At 34.8% G+C, this 22,776-nt stretch overlaps 2 protein-coding genes and 1 pseudogene across 2 annotated transcripts; 1 reads left to right on the top strand and 2 right to left on the bottom strand.

Annotated features, from left to right (window-relative positions):
- Positions 1-4,389: 4,389 nt before the first annotated feature.
- Positions 4,390-21,312, bottom strand: LOC133176604 (intermembrane lipid transfer protein VPS13D-like; annotated as a pseudogene).
- On the top strand, positions 6,618-8,431 carry LOC133176591 (tripartite motif-containing protein 2-like). Its single transcript, XM_061311705.1, has one exon. The coding sequence runs from the start codon at positions 6,618-6,620 to the stop codon at positions 8,349-8,351; it is 1,734 nt and encodes a 577-aa protein (XP_061167689.1). The 3' UTR covers positions 8,352-8,431.
- Positions 20,743-22,007, bottom strand: LOC133176603 (uncharacterized). The gene is made up of 2 exons (XM_061311714.1): positions 21,263-22,007; positions 20,743-20,969 (listed from the first exon to the last, which is right to left on the bottom strand). Exon 1 carries the CDS (start codon positions 22,005-22,007, stop codon positions 21,318-21,320), a length of 690 nt encoding a protein of 229 aa, XP_061167698.1. The 3' UTR covers positions 20,743-20,969; positions 21,263-21,317.
- Between the last annotated feature and the right edge of the window lie 769 nt (positions 22,008-22,776).

Raw genomic sequence — 22,776 nt, 5'->3', positions numbered from 1 at the left:
TTAGGCCAACTTTAAATTAATGTTTGATTGCCCTCTCCCGACTCAGGATGGAAGAATTGGGTCGGTAGGTAAAAAATTCTTTTTTCCAAGAGCATTTCAATTTCAATGCTAAATTTTCAAAATTTATTTTCCAGAATGCATAAAGAATATAATTGCCTCCTGGAGATTGAAAAAGTTTTGAGTCGGGCCATTTTTAGCCAGTCGGTCGGAAGAAGGCAACAAACATTTTAAAGATGGCCTAAATTATAATAATCATTAAAATGATGGGCATGCAATCAAACAAAAACTGTTTATTGATAATTGGAAAAATTAGAGATACATTTTGGAAATATTAATGAAAAAATAATAGAAATTCATTTACTGGGGAAATACGTTTGACCCTAGTATATAAGACCATTTTTAAAATGAAACCTATAACGACATAACTGCATAATGGCTACAGTCATTACATATGTCAGCGTATGCAAATTCCAGTAATATTTTTTTTTAAAAATTTGGACATCATTAAAGCCAAATTGAAACCAATGTGTAAACACAATTCATACTGAAATTGATATTTAAACACACATACTTTCCATATAAATGATTTTTAAATTGTAACTACAATGTACCTTTATGATCGTGTTGTTTATCCAGCAATTGCAATAAATAACAGACCAGATGTGTCATACATGTATCTAATGTCTGCCTGTCTGCATAAAATGCAGGTTCATTATTTTTCTTTTAAACAATGAATAAAGTCTCATGCTTTTAATTTTTTTCTTTTAGGAAAAAGGGACAATTCTGACATTTCCGTTTTTCATTAAAGTTTTAATATCCATCTTAGATGGACTATCTTCATGAGCCTTTTTTGACTGTATACATTTTTTTTTTGTTAACTAGGTCATGAAAAAGGGGTAGGTTAGTTCACACAGTGAAAAACTGATAATGTAGTTGATTTTCAAACAAGAAAATAACAATCATTTTTCCTATCATTTCATTAATGATGATTGCTAATCAAAAAGACTGGGACAACTAGAAAACTGACCAGTCAGCAAGGGCCCCGCCAAGTGGTAGAAATATAAGGGTGCAGCTTACAGAATGAGAATTTTAATCGATTACAAAAATTTAAAAATATATGAAGAAGAATATGCAACAACAACTGTATTTATAAAATTTAAAGATAATTCCTAAATATTCAACAAACTGTAAATAGTATCCCTGTATTTACATAAGGCATATCTATAAAAACTCAATTAAATTTATATTTAAATTTTAAACAAGAATAAAGTAAGTGTTTTATAAAATGCCAGCCTTCAGTGACTGCAAATATCACCCAGGCTTGACATTAACTTCAAAACAAACATCAGTTGCAGACAGAGGTGTTAATTTATCATTAATTTACAAATAAAGATAAGCCTGGAAAATTTTCTGCAACAGACAAGATAATTAATCCCACGGGATTAATTGTACTGCTCTCTCATCCTTTTCTTCTGTTTACAATAAGAACTTTTCAGCAATGATAGAATGAGGTTATTATTGGATTACCTGTTAAAATTAATAGTATTCTTGAATTTACATACGGCAGCAAAAAAAATAAAATAAAATATTAAATAGATAAATAAAATAAAATGAATAAATAAAATTAAAAAAAAAACACATATCTTTATGCATATACTGATTTTAGAATTCAATAAAATCATAACTCATTGTGTATTTTACCAAAATAAAGTATGAACATTATTTAAATCCACATTTCAGAGAATGTAAACATCATTCAGAATTGGCCTTAACTTCAAAACAAACTTCATTTGCAGACAGAGGTATTAATTAATCTCAATTTGACAGAAACAGATAATGCTTTGGATATTTTTCAAGAGAAAAGTTAATTAATCCCACAGGACTAGTTGCAGCTTTCATAGTATCAGCAGTTATCTCTCTTTGCCCTGGCATTTATTCTAATGTAAAGTTAAGGAATCTACCCCACCTCCCCAGCTCCAAAATGGATGACACAGAGAACCAAAATTAGCATCAAAATATGTCTTACTGCCTATTTAACCGACATACCAAATTTAAACTTAATTGGTCAACTATTAAAAAAAAGTTATTAAAAATAAACAGAAAATTTGTGGACGAAAGAATGACAGACGGACACACAGCTAGACAGACAGACGGACAGACAGAGTGATTACCTTGCGGGGCCCTAATCATTACATCACTAATTCGTATCACAGAAATTTGAACACTTTAATTTAAATTGTTTCTAATTCTTGCATGTCAAGGACGTACAACACACCCACCACCAAAAAAATTCCTGTCGTTTAATTTTCGCTATTTTTGTCTATTTTATACATGACTATATATACAATGCGTATGCACATTTTGGACAAAATCGTTCGAGTCGTATTTGGACAGGAAGTTCCAAAAGTTACCCCTTCTCCTTTGGTTGTTCACGCGGAGAATAAATTTTCAATCGGCTAGCTATAAAATCCTTGATTTTCAAAAAAGTTCAGCTAGTCTGGCTGTCAAATTTCATCGAATTATTCAAATAACCATTAACCACACAAATAAAGTTTTTTTGTAGAGGTACACATCGCCAAAATATTTTTGAAGAACTTAAACTGAAAAACTATGGTTCATTTAAACCTTGAAAAATGCGCATTTTCGATTTTAATATTTTTTTACGAAAAAACCTATCGTTTAATTTTGGAAAAAATACTTTTTTTTCATGTAACTGGTTACAAAAGTAATCTTAATAATTTTTTGTAATTTTTTTTAAACGAGCCGTTTTGAATTTATGGCGAACCCCCCCCCCCCCCCCGTTTTCTCCTCAAGTCACGTTTCTCAAGCGTCTTTCAGACGTGGGACTAGAACATTGTAAGATCTACAAATACACTTAAAAAATTCCAGGCTAGAAAATATCTTTTGCTTTAAAAAAATTATTTAAATTATATATCAGAGTTCTTAAAACTTTTCAGTTCATTGAAATGCAGATGTATACGCAATTTTTGACGAAGCCCCCCCCCTTTTTTTTTGGACGCAGTCATTAGAGCTTGATGAAACATAGGTTACCCTCGAGATATATATTTAATCTTTTAAATCACTGAAGTACCAATTAATTCATTCATTCATACAGATTTAAATTCTGACAACTAGAATAAGAGTTAAACTATCAACTACTAGAATAAAAGTAAAACTTATTCTCTAAGGATTTTATGTCCATGTGTCCAACATGTAGTCTATACACATGGCTGACATGCATTTAATTTTATACCTGCGTATGAATTCAACTTACATTGAATTTTACTCTTATTTTTCATTAAAAGTGTATACACAATGTTGAAAATTCAACTCTTCTATTATGTAAACAGGCTGGTAAATGGAATGTATTGTTTCTTATTTATTTCAAACAAGAGAGGGGTCTAAAAGTAATCCCCCCCTCTTGTATGCATCCTTCTGTTGCTTCTATAGATAAAATGGAAATTTCGTATTCCTCTTCATTAACTTCAATTTATCAAACTGTAAATTCTCCGTTTATGTTAAAATTATTCATGTATTAAAATATTCATGTACAGTGATACATGTAAACATTTTGTTTTGATTCGAGGAAATGCACACTAAATCTGTTGACAGTGGTATATCTAGTTGGTCGGATAGAGCCAGTTAGTCGCATATAAGATATTCGTGAATTCGGGCAATTTCAGTAAACAATTCTGTTGCATTTTCGGTACATACTTAGTATATATTATAGTTTTCAGTTCCCCAGTTCATCAGAATTCATTGTGTCTTCATAGCTGTTCGACAAACAGGAGGAAATAACTCAACTAGGGGAGGGGGAAAATCTCCCACATTTTTAGAGTTGTTCCTCTTTGATCAGTTAACTTTTGGAAACGGGTTGTAAAACATTTTTTTTAAAGGAGAACAAAACAGTATTTATATGGCTATTCGTAATTCTAAGATAGGCCCGTGATCTGGTAATGCGAATGTTACATAGTCAACTGTAACAAAAGAAAGCAATGTATCATAAAAAGATAAAGAATATTGTTGTACTAATATTGATCACGGATACGAGTTTCATATAAAATTAAAGAAATTTAAGACATAATTTTTCTTTTCTTCCCTTTTTATGGAGAAGGGGCGGGTTTTAAATCAAAAGTGCAAATAATCAAGGATACGATCTGGTATTTCTAAAGAAACCACATCAAGCCCCTAATCCCATTTTCTTATAATTACGTCGGGATCAATTCGGTCGTCATTTTGACGCTTTATTATAAACGTCAAATTTGACGTCAAGTTAAACGTGTAATTGAAATTTCAAGAGTTATCTCCCCCAGTGTGTTGTACGTCTTTAAATATTATCTATTGCCTTCTGCTACAACAACAGATATAAGGGGTTATGGGGAAGAAGTATTATCTATAAACTCCAGTTCCTTCAGAAGAGTCACATTTCATTATTCTCTCCTTGACTTTCCCTGCCAAACCAACTTGCTGCCATTGGATTGGTTGATTGCAATACTTCGCCGGCCAATCATATAGCCTGACCTAGAGCATGGAAGACACATATGGAGGTGGAAGTGGTAAGGTTCCATTGGCTGAGATTTCCATGATATTAAATTTACCTGCAAGAAGATACATATTTAACAAAAAAGTAATTCTGTTAACCTAACATCATGAATTATCTTGAGTTTTAAATCTTTGGCCATTTTAAAACCAACAGTCCAAATTCAGTGGGCATTTTTGGCAAATCTAAATATTATTACTTTACAAAGTGGTGGAGGGAGGAGGGGGAGGTGTACATCCCTTAATTTTTGGAAATTTCCAACAATAAAATGTTGACTTCTGTCTTCTTTCAATGCTCTGGTCCTCTTAGTCCAATACCAGAACCAAATCAGTTATGATGAAATAGTTGGGAGAAGGAAAAACCATAAGTCTCTGTCGAAATTGTATCTCTACTGGTTTGTACTTATAACAAAGGAAGAGAAAAGTAGTAGTTGGACTTGAAACTTTGCAACAGCAATAAGTAGAATAATGATCCTTGGTTTAGTCTCTTTTCGTGGCAAGACTGCAATCAGAAAAACTGTAGAAGGAGTAGACTTTTAAAAGAATTTAACAGAAATTTCTATTTTTATTAACCATGGCAACACATTTATCGGAAATCAAAACGATATACTTAAGCATTGAATCAATATTTTTTGAAAGATATAGTCTCATAACTGCAACGGTGTGTGCAAACATATTGAGTAACGTGCGTTAGTGCGTTATGAAAATTTGTTTGCCCACAGCGTTGCAGTTACGAGACTAAATCTTTCAAAAATAATGCTTTAATGCTTATATTTACATTTTCAACTCCTTGCCTTGACTGCAGATTTTTATTTCAAAATCCCTGTATTATTCTTTGGGTAAATTACAATTAATGGAAGAGCCATTGCAGCAGCTTCTTTTCAAATTAAAGTGAGCGTCAATTTTTATTTTCGCTTACGACGTTCAACGTTTGTGACGTCAAAATAAAACGCATACTTTAACCTTTGACCCCCTGTCCATGTTATGGTGATTTGAATGCTGTCATTTTCTGAGCAAAGTACATGTAGAATGTAAATAATTATGTATCTTAATGTAGTCTAGCTACTTGTGTGCAAAGTTAGACTGAAATCTAACCAAAACTGTAAGAGGAGTGACATTCTGAAGGTTTTTCACAGAAATTTCTATTTTAGTAACCATGACAACATCGATCATCGAAATCAAAAACCAGTATATAGAATTATGTATCTTAGTGTAGTATACGTGCGTGCCAAGTTATAATGAAATCAGACCAAAACTGTTACGTAGGAGGAGTAGCATTTTTAAAAATTGTTTACAGACAGACGGACAACTTACTATCGCATAAGCTCTTCTGGTCTAAAAACCCACATTTATAATTGTGAATCAAGATATTTTTTTCATTTTATCAAATTTGAAATTAAGATTTTTTTTAAATACTTAATATATATATATATATAAATAATGTTTAGCAATCAATATTTGGCAGTATAAAAGGCTTCTTAGACCTTTAAAAAAATGCTAATTGGCTTAATCAAAATTTTCCTAATTCATTCATTATACTTTGCTAAAGTTTACAGACATGAATATAACAAAATTAGGATAATTCTGTAAAATAATTTGTTTACTCTATAGCATTTTTTTTTCTGAAATAACACACTATATTTATCACTCTTATTTATTTGGTACTAAAGTACATGTACAGGTGTATCAATGGGAGATTTTAAAAATCTATATTTATCTCCATCCAGGAAGTAAATTACAGATCACGTCTAAGTCTAGACTAAAATCTCATTCTGACATTCCAAAGTTTGTTGACAGAAATAGGTCATATGTGTCAAAAGTAAGTACTGGAATGCCTGCAGACATTTGAATTTTTCTCAAAAAGAATATTTTTTTATTCAAGTTCTATTTCTCTGAGGTAATCTGAGATTTTAAAATACAACAGAATAGTTCTGAACCTTATTCCTCCTCTTCAGTCTGACTAGAGTCAGACAACCAAAATATGTTTTCATGTAGTTTAACTTAAACAATTAAATTCAAGATGTACAACAGTTTCGGAATCCATATGCATGTAACAGACTTTTAAACGTTAATTGCAGATGGCACTTTCAAAACCCAAAATTTTAGGCACTCCTCAACATTTCCTAGAGTGTGGTTTAGAAGATTGTGAGAGAAATTGTGAATTCTACTGTAATTCCTGTCATCGCCTTTTGTGTAAACAATGCAGGGATAAACATTTAATGATCCCAGAAAACAAGAACCACGAGGTGGTCCTTTACCAGCAACGTAAACGACAACTTCCAGTGGAGAAATGCAATATCCACCCCACCAAAGAAATAGATATTCTCTGCAAAGAATGCAGTATTCCTTTATGTTCAAAGTGTTCAACAATGGAAGAGCATTGGGGGCATCATTTTATTGATTTAGAAACTATCTACACAGATAAGTTTGGACTTTGCCAAAAGGAAATCTCTAAAATCCATAACTATTTTATTCCAACATCACAGGATTTACAGAGAGAAGTTCAGGAAGATGCCACAGAAGTTAAACAGATCATGGACAACATACGGACATCTATGAAGGCTGAGGCCGAGTCTCTCAAAAACATGGTGGACAAAGTGCTCTCAGAAAATATGGAAGAATTACACCAAATAGAGCAGACATTACTGGAGAAATTAAAGAGCCAGGAGAAGATATTTAATGATTATATTGTCTATCTCAGTGACCTTGTTAAAAAGTTCCAGAGCTACCTGTCCGCTACTGAGCTCACTAACTTCACAACTAAACTTCCAGACAACTTAAAAATAAAATCCATACCAGAAACAACAAAACCTGTCACACCAGAATTTTCTCCTGCTCAATACAACAAAAAAGATGTTTCTAAATTACTAGGGAAGATAACTGTTACAGATAGAAAGGGAGAACTAAGAAGAGTAAAGCCAATGGAAATTCCTCCTATTGCTACATCAATGAAATCTACATGTGAACAGACAAAACAGGATAAACATGTGAAATCTGACAAGAAACAAACAGTGTCTCTATCTGCCTCTGTCACCAAGGTCAGGGAGTTCAAAGTACCAGGTGTTGATGGTGTTTGCCATACATCACTATATCAATCAGACAGACTCTGGATCAGTGATGATGATGGTAATCTTGTCCAAACAGATCTACAGGGGAATGTGATACAGAAGATAAAAACCAGTGGTAGAGATGAAGGTTACCACACAGTGACACAGGACGGGGATCTGATCTTTACAGACAAAAACAAGAAAGTCATCAATAGGATAACACAGGATAATAAGATCACTGAATTCATTAAAACTGAAGACTGGAAACCACTCAGCATACACTCTTCCCACATCAACGGGGACTTACTGGTGGGGATGTCGAGAGGTATAGAGGTTAAAGTCACCAGGTACAACAAGACAGGAAAAGAACTACAGAACATACAGAGGGATAACAAAGGAAAGGAACTGTACAGAAAACCACACTACATCACAGAAAACATCAATGGAGATATCTGTACATCAGACTATTGGAAAGGAGTAGTGGTGGTGAATAAATCAGGACAACACAGGTTCTCCTACACAGGTCAGGAGTCAGGGTTCAGTCCCTATGGAATCTGTACTGATGTCCTCGGTCACATCCTGGTGTGTGATAGACACAGTACCACTATTCACCTCCTTAATCAGGACAGTCAGTTCTTGTCTCTATTACTCACAAAACAACAAGAGGTAGATTATCCCTGTAGTGTGTGTGTGGATGATGAGAACAAACTCTATGTAGGACAATGGTTTATCAAGAAACTGACAGTGTACAAGTATCTTCAGTGATTCTTACTTTGTAATAAACACATTGGTTGTATATAATTATACACAGAACAGAATAAATTACGTGATATCTAGTGTAGAAATTGGTATTCCTAGTAATGTTTGCTAGAGAACACAAAATGTTTGCAACACTTAGTTTTGCAAGAATATTATTTGGTATTAACATGTGAGACAAAATTTTCACAAATATCTTTTGTTGATGTACATAATCCTTTTTTAAAATTAATAAATGTGAAAATGAAGTTTTTGCAAGCAGACAGTCTCACGTTATCAAGTAGTGAAAATAAAGTTCTTGGAAATAAAAAATGATTTACAGTATTCAAGGGATTGTATAGAGAGGCAACAGGATGTGCTACATAATGAAAACCTGATTCTGCCCAACTTTGGACTACACTTGGAACTTAACAAGAGGCCCATGGGCTTTAACAGTCACCTGAGTATCATGAGTTTTTCAGGCTATGACCACTTTGGGTCCACCTGACCTGACTTAGACTTACATCACACACATTTTACAGTTTGATGAGAACTCTTCATTCATTATCAGGTTTACACAGCTTGCCCTCAATAAATTCAAAAGTAAATGAAATAGAGAACCATTCATAATAAATTTCAATATATGACACAAACACTCTCATCGAACTCCCCATGCACACAAATTTAAAGATTTTTTCCTATTTCTTCATTGATCCTCTATTGTGACCCCACCCTCCCCCAGGACAATAGATTCATTAAAACTTAATCTGCATTACCTGAGGATGTTGGCAAATCATGTTCTTGCTGTTTTCGAGATTGAAGATGAATTTTAGAAATTTTTCCTACACATGCCCACATAAAAATTTTATCCATGTTGTGGCCACAATCTATCCTTGGGGTCAATGATTTGAACAAATTTGAATCTGCACTACCTAAGGATGATTGCATATTTAATATGACTAATCATGACTCTGCTGTTCTTGAGAAGAAAAAGAGTCTTTCTTTCCTTGCCAATATTTCCATGTGAACTTTGATTCTCTTCTGTGACCCCCTTCTACACCAAGGGGCCATTATCTGAACAACCTTAAATCAACACTAAGTCGGAAAGCTTTTGGATAAGTTTAAACTTTTCTGGCTCAGTGGTTCTTGAAAAGAAGATTTTTAATTGACACCACCTTAGTTTTGCCTTTTCTTGATTATCTCCCCTGGAAGAAGGCACTGCCCCTCATTTGAATATACTTCCCCTTTACTCAAGAATATTTTGATTTGCTTGAAATTGGTCTAGTGGTTCTTGAGAAGTTGAAAATGTGAAAAGTTCTGGACAAAAGCAGATAGCAATAGGTCACCGAGTGACTCAGGTGATCTGATACATATTACCTTCCAAGCCTGAGTGAGTGGCCATTTTAAGGTCAATACTGGAGTCCAGTTCATTTCGGACAATCAGGGCTGATCTGACTGTTATCAGTTTACGAGCTTTTCCTTCCTGTTTTACATCAAACACAAGTCTTGCTGGCTTCTGTCTGGATGGGTCATGTTTTGAACTGTATGTTAACTGAAGCAAGGAAAAATGGTTATCAGTTTTTTAGACCTGAGGAAAAGAGAAAAGATAAACAGCAGCAACTTTTTTCTAAGAATATTTCCAAAACATGTGCTCCTGGCCAATACATTTTAAGCTTCAATATTTGTCCTGGAATAAAGAAAATTTTTGAAGTAGTTTCCCTGGCCATGTGACCCATTTGGCCCTAACCTAGCTCAGGGAGGGGGGAGGGGGCATTTTAAACACAATATGGAGATGCACATATTGATAAGACTATCCACTGCCCTTGCATTCTTCAAAAGAGAATTTTAAAACAAGAGGCTAGGCTTCTGATAAATTGCAGAATATGCAAGAAAGCTAATTATGTATTAAAGGGCCTATTTTTATGTCTACACATCACAAGGCTCAACAAGAGGCTCATGGGCCACATCGCTCACCTGAGCACATTGGCTAGGAGAAAGAACAAATCAGTTCAGTATTGAAAAGTTTAAAAGGGGGAAGGGGGGGGGGGGAGGGCTTGAATTTTAAACTACCTGAGGATGCTTCCATATCAATATAACAAATGGCTTTGCTGTTCTTGAGCAGAAGATTTTAAAGATTTTTTCCTATATATTCCTTTGTTAAAAATTTGATCCCCTATTGTGGCTCCTCCAACGCCCCCCCCCCCCAACCCCCAACCCCCCGGGTCATCATTTGAACGAACTTTTACTCTACTCTACCTGAAGATGCTTCCAGTATGACTAAACATGGCTTTTCTGTTCTTGAAAAGAATTTTTCGTATATCTTCCTATGTAAAACTTTGATCCCCCAATGTGGCCCATCTTACCCCGGGGGGAGGGGGGGGTTATGATTTGAACAAACTTGAATCTACACTACCTGAAGATGCTTCCATATCAATATGACAAAACATGGCTTTGCTGTTTTTGAGAAGATTTTAGAAGTTTTTTTCCTATATATTCCTATGTAAAACTTTTGATCCCCCACTGTGGCCCCATCCTACCCCTGGGGTTCATGATTTGAACAAATTTGAATCTACACTACCTGAGAATGCTTCCATAGCAATAATACACTAATCATGGCTTTGATGTTTTTTTTTCAAGTTTTTTCTCTTTATATTCCCATGTAAAACTATGATCCCCCATTGTGGCCCCACCCTACCCCCAGGGGTCATGATTTGAACAAACTTGAATCTACACTACCTGAGAATCTTCTATATGACTTAACAAGGCTTTGCTGTTCTTGAGAAGAAGATTTTTTCAAGTTTTTTTTCTATATATTCCTATGTAAAACTTTGATCCCCCATTCTGACCCCACCCTATCCCCATGATTTGAGGCCATGATTTGATGATTTTGATTTTGGGGTCATAATTTGAACAAACTTGAATCTACACCACCTGAGGTTGCTTCCATATAAATATGACCAATCATAGCTTTTCTGTTCTTGAGAACAAGATTATTAAAGATTTTTCCTATATATTCCTATGTAAAACTTTGATTGTCCATTGTGGCCCCACCCTACCCCATTGGTCATGATTTGAACAAACTTGAATCTACACTACCTGAGAATGCTTCCATATAAATATGACCAATCATGGCTTTGCTGTTCTTGAGAAGAAGATTTTTGAAAGATTTTTCCTATATATTCCTATGTAAAACTTTGATCATCCATTGTGGCCCAACCTCACCCCCAGGGGTCATGATATGAACAAATTTGAATATACACTTCATGACAATGATTCCACATCAGTTTCATCTTTCCTGGCCCATTGGTTCTTGAGAAGAAAATTTTTAAAAGAATGATGCCATTATTTTTTTTCCACTGTTTTGTAATTATCTCCCCTTGGAAGAGGGTGTGGCCCTCATTTTAACAAACTTAAATCCCCTTTACCCAAGAATGTGCCAGGTTTGGTTGAAATTGGCCCAGTGGTTCTGCAGAAGAAGATGAAATTGTGAAAAGTTAACAACGACAATGACGACAGACAACGGACAAATTTTTCAGAAAAGCTCACTTGAGCCTTTGGCTCATCTTTCTCTAAAAGTCTGAAATATGAAGTATGTAGAGAGTACATACCCCAGCTAATCCTTTGGCCTGTGAGACATCAAGTTCAGCATGTCTGAAGTACACACCCACACGATCCACCGTCACATTGGACAGCTTCATCCACCCATCCACCTTCACAACCAGCTGATTGATGCTTAACTCATGGGTTTTCTATACAGATAAGTCAGAAAATATGCCTTATTTTAAGAGAAGGTTCTGTTATCATCAAGTCTATACAGATATACACTCATCAGAAAGTGAATATACTAAAACATTCACCTCCTGGCGATTTTTCTCTTTGTTGTGGAAGAAGAATGGCATTTTTTCTCCTGACTCCACTTTTTTCCACTCTGAAGCCTTTATATAGTGGTCATCCTTATTACCTTTTCTTCTGCCTGACCTGAAAATTATCCAAATATGACAAAAACATCATAAAAAAAGGCAAAGCAGAAAACAGCAATTCATAAAACTTGTTTTTATAACATTGCCATTCATTATGTACAAATTATGTATTTGTAACTCAACCTTACCTCTCCTTAGGAACAAATCAAACATGTAACATTATAAACCGATTTGGTTTTATTTGCTTTTTACAAGATTTAGATTGTTTCCAAGGCTTCAGGAATATTTTTAATTTTAATTTTATTTGTTCCAATCTCCATTAACCCACCCCCAAATTACAAGAATATGCCTGAGACATAATAATTTTGATTGGTCAATTTTGTGTACCTTGGTGTGGTGGTCACTGTGGTGAACCAGAGAGTACATCCTGTTTCGTTGGACAACATAAAGGGTACAAATGGAACTCTCCTCCTCTGACAGCTCACAGCAGCATGACTAGCCTGGTGGGGCTGGTTTTGGGAATTTGCTGGGCTGAAAGGATCAATGCATCAGGCCATCAAGAAAAATCCGTAACAGAAAAGTTGCCAAAGATTATAACTTCATAACATACTCCTTGAGAGGTCTACAGATAACAGAAAAGTCCAAAAATATCTCACAAACTTTTTTTCTGAATTCTGATATTAGATAGCCTAAGAGTTTTCACGATAAAAAGCATATAAAAACACTTGGCTAGTAAAAATTTATGTGTCCTTTTGTTAGACTTACACAATTTGTTTATAGTAGTCCTCTGACCAAGTATTCTTTGTCTGGTTGTACAGCTCCAGGAGTGTACTGGTGATGTTGAGATTCAACACCTCTTGTGCTGAAAAAAATAAATTAAAGCACTTTTAAACATTCAACAGTCTTGTTATTGTTTCCCTGTCTCTACAATACCTTAAAAAATTTCTAATAAATTGATGATTCAAAATAGATTATCAAAGCATTAATAACAGAACTGTATCATTCAAAGTCCAAAATTTTCTCAATATTGAATAATTTACAATGAATGATACATGTCTTCGAAAAAGTCAAATCAAAAGTGTCATGCACCTAGATATCCAAATGAATGCCACTATATTTAAATTGAATGGTCTTTAGTGACACTTCATTGTACCTAATGGTCAGGGCAGGAGCTTTGTGACTTATGTTCATGTGTATTGATGGCATATGAAAATGTTATTTATATCTATATTTAAAAGGAATAAATGAAACTACTGACTTACAATACATTTTTTTAGCAGAAATGAAACTATAAGAACGTTACCATTGATTTGAATGGCAGTTTTCTTCTCCATATTTTGATAGTACTGTTTCCACTCACAACGACATCTGTAATTATTCAAGAGAAAGAAAATTAATTAGCTGAATATGAGAAGTCTGAGACCTGCAGTAAACCCGGAACAGTCGTATACAGTGTTATAATTTCATTATTATAACAGAACTGATGAAGTTCAAATAAAATATATTGAGTTGATGCATATATGAACAGATCCCTTTATACTGCACATATATAATACATGCAAATTGTAACACACAAACAACTAAAATGATATAAAAGGTTCCACATGAAAATATAACACTGCTTTTGGAGTTTTAAATATAGAATTTTTTATGTACAGTGTCTGGACGTTTTCCGTTAACTGAAGGAAGAGTACTTTTTGAATGATTTCCATATGTTATATCATTTTTCACGGCATTGAATAAAATCACCATAACAGTTCAGAAGTTAACGGTTAAAATTATTAGAAAAACACACAGTTTGATGACAAACACTTTATCTTCACATGATCTTAATAGTCTATTGCCAATAGACAGATAAAAAATATCCAGCAAGGACATTTATATAAATTTCAGGAAAATTATAACCAAGTGACAGCTCACTTACTTCCATTGTTCCAAAAATGGCTCCCATCCAGAGAGTTTCCTGTTGTAATAGTCACCCATCAAAATAAAAGATCCACTCCCCTCTTGTCTTGGGAGAAATTACTGGGAAAACTGAATGCTGTTGAAGGAAATTTCTGCCAGTGGAACATCGGAGTCCCCACAATCGTCTATCAGGCAAACACACATAGAAGATGACTTTATCTGAAATAGGAGGAAAAATAACAAGATAACAATGACAAAGTGGCCATGGAATAACAAGATGTGAAACTCTACTATAAGGATGCTTGCTCATAAGTTTAAGATTATAAAAAATTGCACTTGTTGAGAATTATACAAATTTGAATCTGAATCTTTACTACATATAAAAAGCTAAGGTTTTTAAATAACCCCATCAAATTTTTTGCCATTTTGAAATAATCTCTTTTTGGAATACCCAAGGCATTTTATTTTAAGATCTGTAAACATAAGCTAAATCACCAAAAGATGACTTGTGGGAAGTTTGGTTGAAATAGACCCATTACTTCCAGATAATACTTCAGAAAATATAAGCAGTTTTACTCTCAATGCACAACAAATGAAAACAGCAATACCTTGTCCAATTTTTTTCACAGCATTTTGATTACAGCGTGTGCTTGGCCTTTCACAAGAAACAAGCCAGAGAAGTAACCTTAGCATTTCTGAGAAAAGATCCATGATCCACCCCTGACACTAACCTCCATCCCTGTGATATGAAGTCCCCCCTCTTCTGACCGGCTCCTTTCCTCTGGTACAGCATTCTCAGTCAGCCAAACTGCGGCCTCCATTAAGTTCATCTTGTTCAGATCAAGAGCTTTCTTACAATCCTCCATACTGAACCCCATATCATGGAGATTGCTTAGCTTGTCAGCTGATGATGTAAAATTAAATCTTTAATTAAACTATCATTTGAGAACAATCCAGACTTTCCAATTAACAAAAACCAATGCTTCCATTGATAAGTAAAACCAAAAAAATTACAAAATGAACTGTAACTGTCAGAGATTTTAAAGGAAAATTGACTGCAGTTGTCTATCTTCTTCACTTCATTTTCTGAGTAACAAAATTTCACATAGCAAAGATAGACAACTCTTTCTTCTTAAATCAACATTGATGCAATGTGAACAAAGAAAGGATTGTCTCCCTTAAGTCACAGTGCAATACATGTACTAATGTCGCCCAGACAATGTCAAAATGTTAAAACCATTAACAGTGTTCTTTTTTAAATTACGGAAAAATGCCATACCTGGATAAGCTTTGTCTGTAGGTTTGTCATGTTGTGTTGCTTTCAACACTTGCTCTGGGATGGAATTCAATATAGCCAGGAACATTTTCATGTCAATGTAGGACAGTCGAATGTTCATAACATTAAATGTAATCTGAAAATAAAGGAATACATTAATTAATCCATGTAATTTAAATTACAGTACACTAATCTGTCTAAATATTGTTCAGGTTATTTTCACCCTAAATCATCTTTTCAATACTTTGCATAAAATGATAATGGAACTTGGGAAAAAAAGAGGCATTAACAAAATTGTAATATTTCTAATTATCCTACATTACATTGTGGATACATTGTACAAAGAGATCTGTTGGGTACCTCAAGTACAAGGTTATTCTGATGGACCTGAGAAGCTTCCAATAATCCAGTGGATGATGACAGCTTATGTTTGGGAAGTGGATTAGCATTGAGATCAATGTGGATGGTAAGTGGATCTATTATGGATTGAGCTGTCTCCTCTTCTGCTGTCAAAGAGCAAGAAAATACCTCCAAAGACTGAAGAGTGCTGGTCAGAATTTTGTCCTTGGCTTTGGGACGGAAATTCAGTATTGCTGTGCTCTATAATAATTCATAAGTAAACAAAATAAAAAAATATGTCAAGTTTATTTACAGAGTACATTCTTTGCCTCGAATAAGAAGAAATGAAATATATTAATTTTAAACTTTGTACAAATAAAATACTTTTGTTAGTCTTACAAAAATTTTTATGTCTCATCAATCTAGACTACAAATCTAGACACTTTACAGAATGAACACATTCATTTTTTTTATCTACAGTGATAATAGAGTTACCTTTAGAATGACAGCATTAGTATCCCAGGTAGTACTTTCTTCCATTACAATGAACTGGGTGTCTGACACATTTAGCTTCAACTCAAATGGTACCTCAACCTACAACAGGTATATAAATAGGTGAGATATATTTCAACCTTTCAGATAATTACAAGGAAGATCAAAACAAGATTTTCATTAAATGATAATTAATCAATCAACAAATATATACATTCTCAGAACATATTTTCAAAAATCACATTAATTTTTTTCCTGCATCAACATCCTGTACGTGGTGCTATTTTACACATCTTCACAGTAATAAATGACATCTTTACCTCCTCTACAATAGGCCCTCTCTTTGTCATTATACCACTAGACTTACCTCCTCTACTATAGGCCTTCTCTTTGTCATTATACCACTAGACTTACCTCCTCTACTATAGGCCCTCTCTTTGTCATTATACCACTAGACTTACCTCCTCTACAATAGGCCCTCTCTTTGTCATTATACCACTAGATTTACCTCCTCTACAACAGGCCCTCTCTTTGTCATTATACCACTAGACTTACCTCCTCTACAATAGGTCCTCTCTTTGTCATTATACCACTAGACTTACCTCCTCTACAACAGGCCCTCTCTTTGTCATTATACCACTAGACTTACCTCCTCTACTATAGGCCCTCTCTTTGTAATTATACCACTAGACTTACCTCCTCTACTATAGGCCCTCTCTTTGTCATTATACCACTAGACTTACCTCCTCTACTATAGGCCCTCTCTTTGTCATTATACCACTAGACTTACCTCCTCTACTATAGGCCCTCTCTTTGTCATTATACCACTAGACTTACCTCCTCTACAATAGGCCCTCTCTTTGTCATTATACCACTAGACTTACCTCCTCTACAATAGGCCCTCTCTTTGTCATTATACCACTAGACTTACCTCCTCTACTATAGGCCCTCTCTTTGTCATTATACCACTAGACTTACCTCCTCTACTATAGGCCCTCTCTTTGTCATTATACCACTAGACTTACCTCCTCTACTATAGGCCCTCTCTTTGTCATTATACCACTAGACTTACTTCCTCTACTATAGGCCCTCTCTTTGTCATTATACCACTAGACTTACCTCCTCTACTATAGGCCCTCTCTTTGTCATTATACCACTAGACTTACCTCCTCTACTATAGGCCCTCTCTTTGTCATTATACCACTAGACACGGTCAGAGGACTTGTAGTTTTAGCAGAATCCCTGGAAGTCTGTCTGCTGACCTCAGGTGAACTCATCACTACATTGTCAGTAAGACTCTTTCTCTGCATTACAAAATATTTTACCTAACAAAACATGTTAATCTTCAACCAATCTGCAAAATCAATCAAATTTTTGTTAATTTTTCTTTTTTCCCGAGAGTAACACTTGGACATGGGGGTGGGTGGGTTAAATCTCTTCTAATTTTGTTGTGGTGCTATAACACACTGAAAATGGCAGAAAGAGTCGGTTTCTACAATCTAATTTTCACAACAGACATACCCATAATGAAAGGATCCTCCGGACTCTCCATGATGAAATCTCTGACTGAGAGAATCCAATGAAAGATACACATGACCTTCATGTTGTTGAGGATGACGGAGAACTTGTTAGACTCCTGTGTGGTCCGGTAATGCAGTTCTAACTGTTCAGCTTGAGATAACAAAGTTTGACTGTATATAAATGCATGTTCACTCAATAAAAGGGAAAGGGCTAAAATAGGCTTTGCCTGCTGCCCAATTCCATTCAATTTTTGGGAATAAAATTATGTATAAATAGTGATGGGAATCGGTAAGAATTTCATAATCGATAATTGGGTTACTGTAACTAACTAATTATCATTTATAATCGGACATTAACAAAGTCTGTCAATTTACTTTAATAAATGGAAAGAATTGGTGAATAACTACTTTCTGTTGTTGTCCAGCTGTAATTAGAATAATCTATCTGTGTCTAGGGACAAGCCCTACTCCGTAGGACAATATCAATTTAATGATAGAACATTCTATCTAGTCCAGCTGGTTCTTCGTTCATTTTGTAGAATCCAAAGTACGTCCATACCCGGGAATGAGGATTGTTAATAGGGTATGAATACAATGTCTGTTTGTCTGCGCCATTATGATACCATACACAAATAAGTTAACAGACAAGTCGCAGCTGGTATATCTGGCTTAAAAACTATTATGCTTGTAAAATAAAAAAAATAACCCGATTAATCGGAATAAAAATTTTGTAATCAAGCGCTTGGATTATGTCAACAATCGACTGATTTTCGATTATAATCGATGATTGGAACACCACTATGTATAAATACAAGAGGCCCAAGGGCCTTGAATCGCTCTTCTGATAAACTGTACAACCTATCACTTCTATTTGATGATTCTAATCCAAATAGTACCCCAAAAATATTAAATACAGCCATAAAATTTCAAAAGAAGGTCAGGGTGACCTACTTTTCAGTTGTCGTACTCCAAGGACCCAAGATGCATTAACTGACAAAGTTTGATGATTCTAAGCCAATTAGTTCCTGAAATATTTAATTAAAGCCATAAATTTTCAAAAGTAGGTCATGGTGACCTACTTTTCAGTCGACTTACTCCGAAGACCCAAGATGCATCAACTGACAAAGTTTGATGATTCTAAGCCAATTAGTACCTGAAATATTTAATTATAGTCATATAAATTGAAAAGAAGGTCATGGTGACCTACTTCTCAGTCGACCTACTGCGAGGACCCAAGATTCATCAACTGACAAATTTTTTATGATTCTTAACCAAATAGTACCCGAAAATATTAAATACAGCCATAAAATTTCAACACTAGGTCAGTGTGACCTATTTTTCAGTTGTCGTACTCCAAGGATCCAAGATGCATCAACTGACAAAGTTTGATGATTCTAAGCAAATTGGTTCCTGAAATATATAATTAAAGCCATAAATTTTCAAAAGTAGGTCATGGTGACTTACTTTTCAGTAGACTTACTCCGAAGACCCAAGATGCATCAACTGACAAAGTTTGATGATTCTAAGCCAATTAGTACCTGAAATATTTAATTATAGTCATATAAATTGAAAAGTAGGTCACGGTGACCTACTTTTCAGTCGACCTACTGCGATGACCCAAGATGCATCAACTTACAAAGTTTTATGATCATAGGCCTTAAAATGTCCAAATTATGCCTCTAAAACGCTTTGAAATGGAATGCCTGCAAAGTTCAAAAAGTAGGTCACTGTGACCTACTTTTTAATACATATGTTTTATGGCCCCAAGATGCATCATCTTGCAAGATTTCAAGATTCTAAACCTCTCAGTATTCAAATTATTGACCTTAATTGTTTTGTAAAAGATTAGCCATAAAATTCAAAAAGTAGGTCAAAGTGACCTACTTTTTAGTTGACGTACTTTGATGACCCAAGATACATCAACTGACAAAGTTTGATGATCATAGGCCTTAAAATTGTTCAAAATATGCCTCTAAATCATTTTGATAAAGAATGGCCGCAAAATTTCAAAAGTAGGTCACCGTGACCTACTTTTAAGTCAACATGATATGAGGTCCTTAGATGCATCAACTGACAAGATTTGATGATCCTAGTCCTTATAGTAAGCAAAATATCAACATTTTAATAAAATGTAATTTTTGGTCAACTTTGAAGTGACCTTGAGACCACGCCCTTTTCCCCAGGGTGACGCCTTGAACAATTTTTAATCTACAACATATCCTCATCCTTTTGTGTAAGTTTGGTGATAATCTGCCCAGTGGTTCTTGAGAAGAAGATTTTTAGCAACCAGTACTTTTGTTTCTATTTTCCTAATTATCTCCCCTTGTATAAGGGTCACAACCCTAGTTTTAGTACAAAAGGGAGCCCTTGGGCCAAGAATACCCTGTGACAAATTTGACAATAATTGGCCAAGGTGTTCTTGAGTTATGGCCCATATTCTAAAAAGTTTACGAACACCGCACACCACACAAATGGCCATAGCATTAGCTCTTTGAGCCTTTGGCTCAGAAGAGCTAAAAAAGAAAAAGTCCAATTTCAGCAATTTTAGAAGAATAAACAACACATGAAGTACTAACACTAAAATGAATGCACAATTGTGAAGATAAAATTAAAGGTTAAACTTTTCTCATACCGTATAAGTGGAAATTTTAGCAAGATGCAAATTTAGCAATTTAACCTTAAAAATTTGTATATCTTTTTAGCAGTAAGTAATTTTAGCGATTTTAAAATGCTCATTAAAGAAACTATCACAAATAATACATAATTAATTGTTAGCGAGATTTAATTTTAGCGATCTTACACTCTGTAGCACCCTCGCTAAAAATGCCAAAATTGAATCCTCGCTAAAAATTCTTCTTCTACGGTAGTCAATATCTCTTGTATTGGTAATAACATTCATGTGTCAAGATCAAAATCCCTATCAAATTAAGGATGTACAAGTAAAAGGAGCTGTTACATCAATGACAGGGTCCATGAGGTGGGACATCAGAGGATGTCTGAACTCAGGGAGTTTTTCTCCCAGGTTATGGTCCAGGATCCCTCTGACCAGTTTGTACTGAGCAATGTCCAGGGAACAGTGAACAGAGGATAGTACACCCTTGACCCTGAAGTCAGGAGCAGAGTGACTGATGTCCCCCTCAAGATTCCTCTACACCACCAGGGTCAGCTGAATCTTCTCCTTCAAGGGGTCCCCACCCTAAAATGGAGGAATTACCCAGTCAAAAGCAATATGAATTAATTCCAAAGTTAATCTATACAATCTATTTCTAACTTAATATTTAATTTTACAAATAATCATTTACATGATCATTTATGTTTTTTTTTAATATTTTTCAAAACAGCTGAGACTCATGAAATATTACAATATTACAGTTTCTTTCCACATTAGTTAAAATGCTAGTTCTGGAGTTTTCCAGAACACAGCACTATATGCCATTCAATGACACATATTTTCAGTACAAAACATAACATTTGACAGTTAAATTCTACCTGTTTTTGCACCAGAAAGGACTTGAACTCCAGATCCTGACCAGACCCATTGTAATCATGTTTGTTCACTTGCTCTGCAGAGTACAAGTTTATGTCCTTCAGATGAATATTCATGATGTCCAGTAAACAAAATATGGTCACCTTCAGACTTTGGTATCTTAGGACGATTCATGGAACTGGTGGATGGGGTCCTCTTAATTTTCCCTTCCTTCATGCTGTCATTTATATGCAACCTGTGTTGGGAGGTTAGGTTATTTGAACTGGAAAAGCAAGAGCTTGAATCAGGGAAGAATTCTGGATCCACGCTGCTGCCCTCTGGTGACTTAGGTGACCTTGGTGCACTCCCTGTGCCTGTTTCTGTTGGGTCATAAATATCACACTCATCACGGACTTCACTAACTGAGGACCTCTGGTCTTGGTCCAAGCCTCCATAAATACTCTGAAGCATGGGATTTGCCACAGCCCCCATTGGTGGGTTGTAATTGTTGAACAGACTCTGAGTCATCCCAGTGGCAGCAGAGGAACTGTCTATGGAATAGTCATTGGTTTCTGACAAAGCCAAAGAAGACATTGATTCACGTGACCGGGTACTCATCAAATCACTGTCGTCCTGGTCAAAGCTCAAGGTCCCTGGTTCTCTGTCGTAAATGAAGCAGTTATTTACTCTCAGCTTTCCTAGGTCAGCCACTAAGATGTCTGTAGTCTTAGAGCTGACGTGGTAGCAGAATGATTGGAGAGTCTGCATTGATGTCCTGTTTGATTCTAGATCCTCTGGTAGCCTTGTCTGTCACCTATAATAAACATAGAAGATGGTGTCATACATTTTGGGTGAATTAAAAAAAAATGACCAAACGCATATTTATCAATCCACACTAAAAATACAGGCAATGCAAATAGATTTCTATGTCTCAGCATATGTCTTTAGATAGTGTCTAAATGCCTGTCAAATATCTCGTTGATATCTTAATTATCAAAAAAGTTATGCCCAAAAATGATGCTAAAATTGTCAGGAATGCAACACCTTTTTGTGACATTTTGAAATTTCAATATTTTTTGGAGATCTGTGAAATAAAAAATAATGCTTCATGTTGAAAATAAAGACTTTCCTGATAATATTCAAAGTATTGAGTTTTAAATGTGGACTGTCATAACTTTTGTTTAATCAAGTTGTGGTCATGGCTGGTGTTTAAAAAAATGTTATACCATGTCAGGAGTGCAACAGAGTAGTGTTGCCAAAAAAACATCAATTGTAAAATTCTGATAGAAAATTAAGACAAAAAAGAATTTTGGAAGTGTAAAACAATAACTGATATACATTTTAAAACTTAAAAATGTTATATAAATCACAAGCAGTATTAATGAGAGTCAAGTACATGTACTAGTATATGTGCATACCCAAAAATGTCAGGAGTGCAACATTTGATGTTTTGCTCCCAAGCATGAAAAAACTGTTATCATTATATGATTTTCTGATTTTTATTTTGGAAAATAAAGACGCAAGGAACATTTTTACC

This window comes from Saccostrea echinata, unplaced genomic scaffold, assembly GCF_033153115.1.
Source record: "Saccostrea echinata isolate AGI-Se365-2 ecotype Australia unplaced genomic scaffold, CSIRO_AGI_Sech_v1 ptg000077l, whole genome shotgun sequence".
NCBI lineage: Eukaryota > Metazoa > Mollusca > Bivalvia > Ostreida > Ostreidae > Saccostrea > Saccostrea echinata.
This window is presented reverse-complemented; position numbering and strand designations above follow the sequence as displayed.

What these genes read in the sequence shown, in the direction of transcription:
- LOC133176591 (XM_061311705.1), top strand. Translation starts at nt 6,618, where the DNA reads ATGGCACTTTCAAAACCCAAAATTTTAGGCACTCCTCAACATTTCCTA.
- LOC133176603 (XM_061311714.1), bottom strand. Translation starts at nt 22,007, where the DNA reads ATGCAGACTCTCCAATCATTCTGCTACCACGTCAGCTCTAAGACTACA.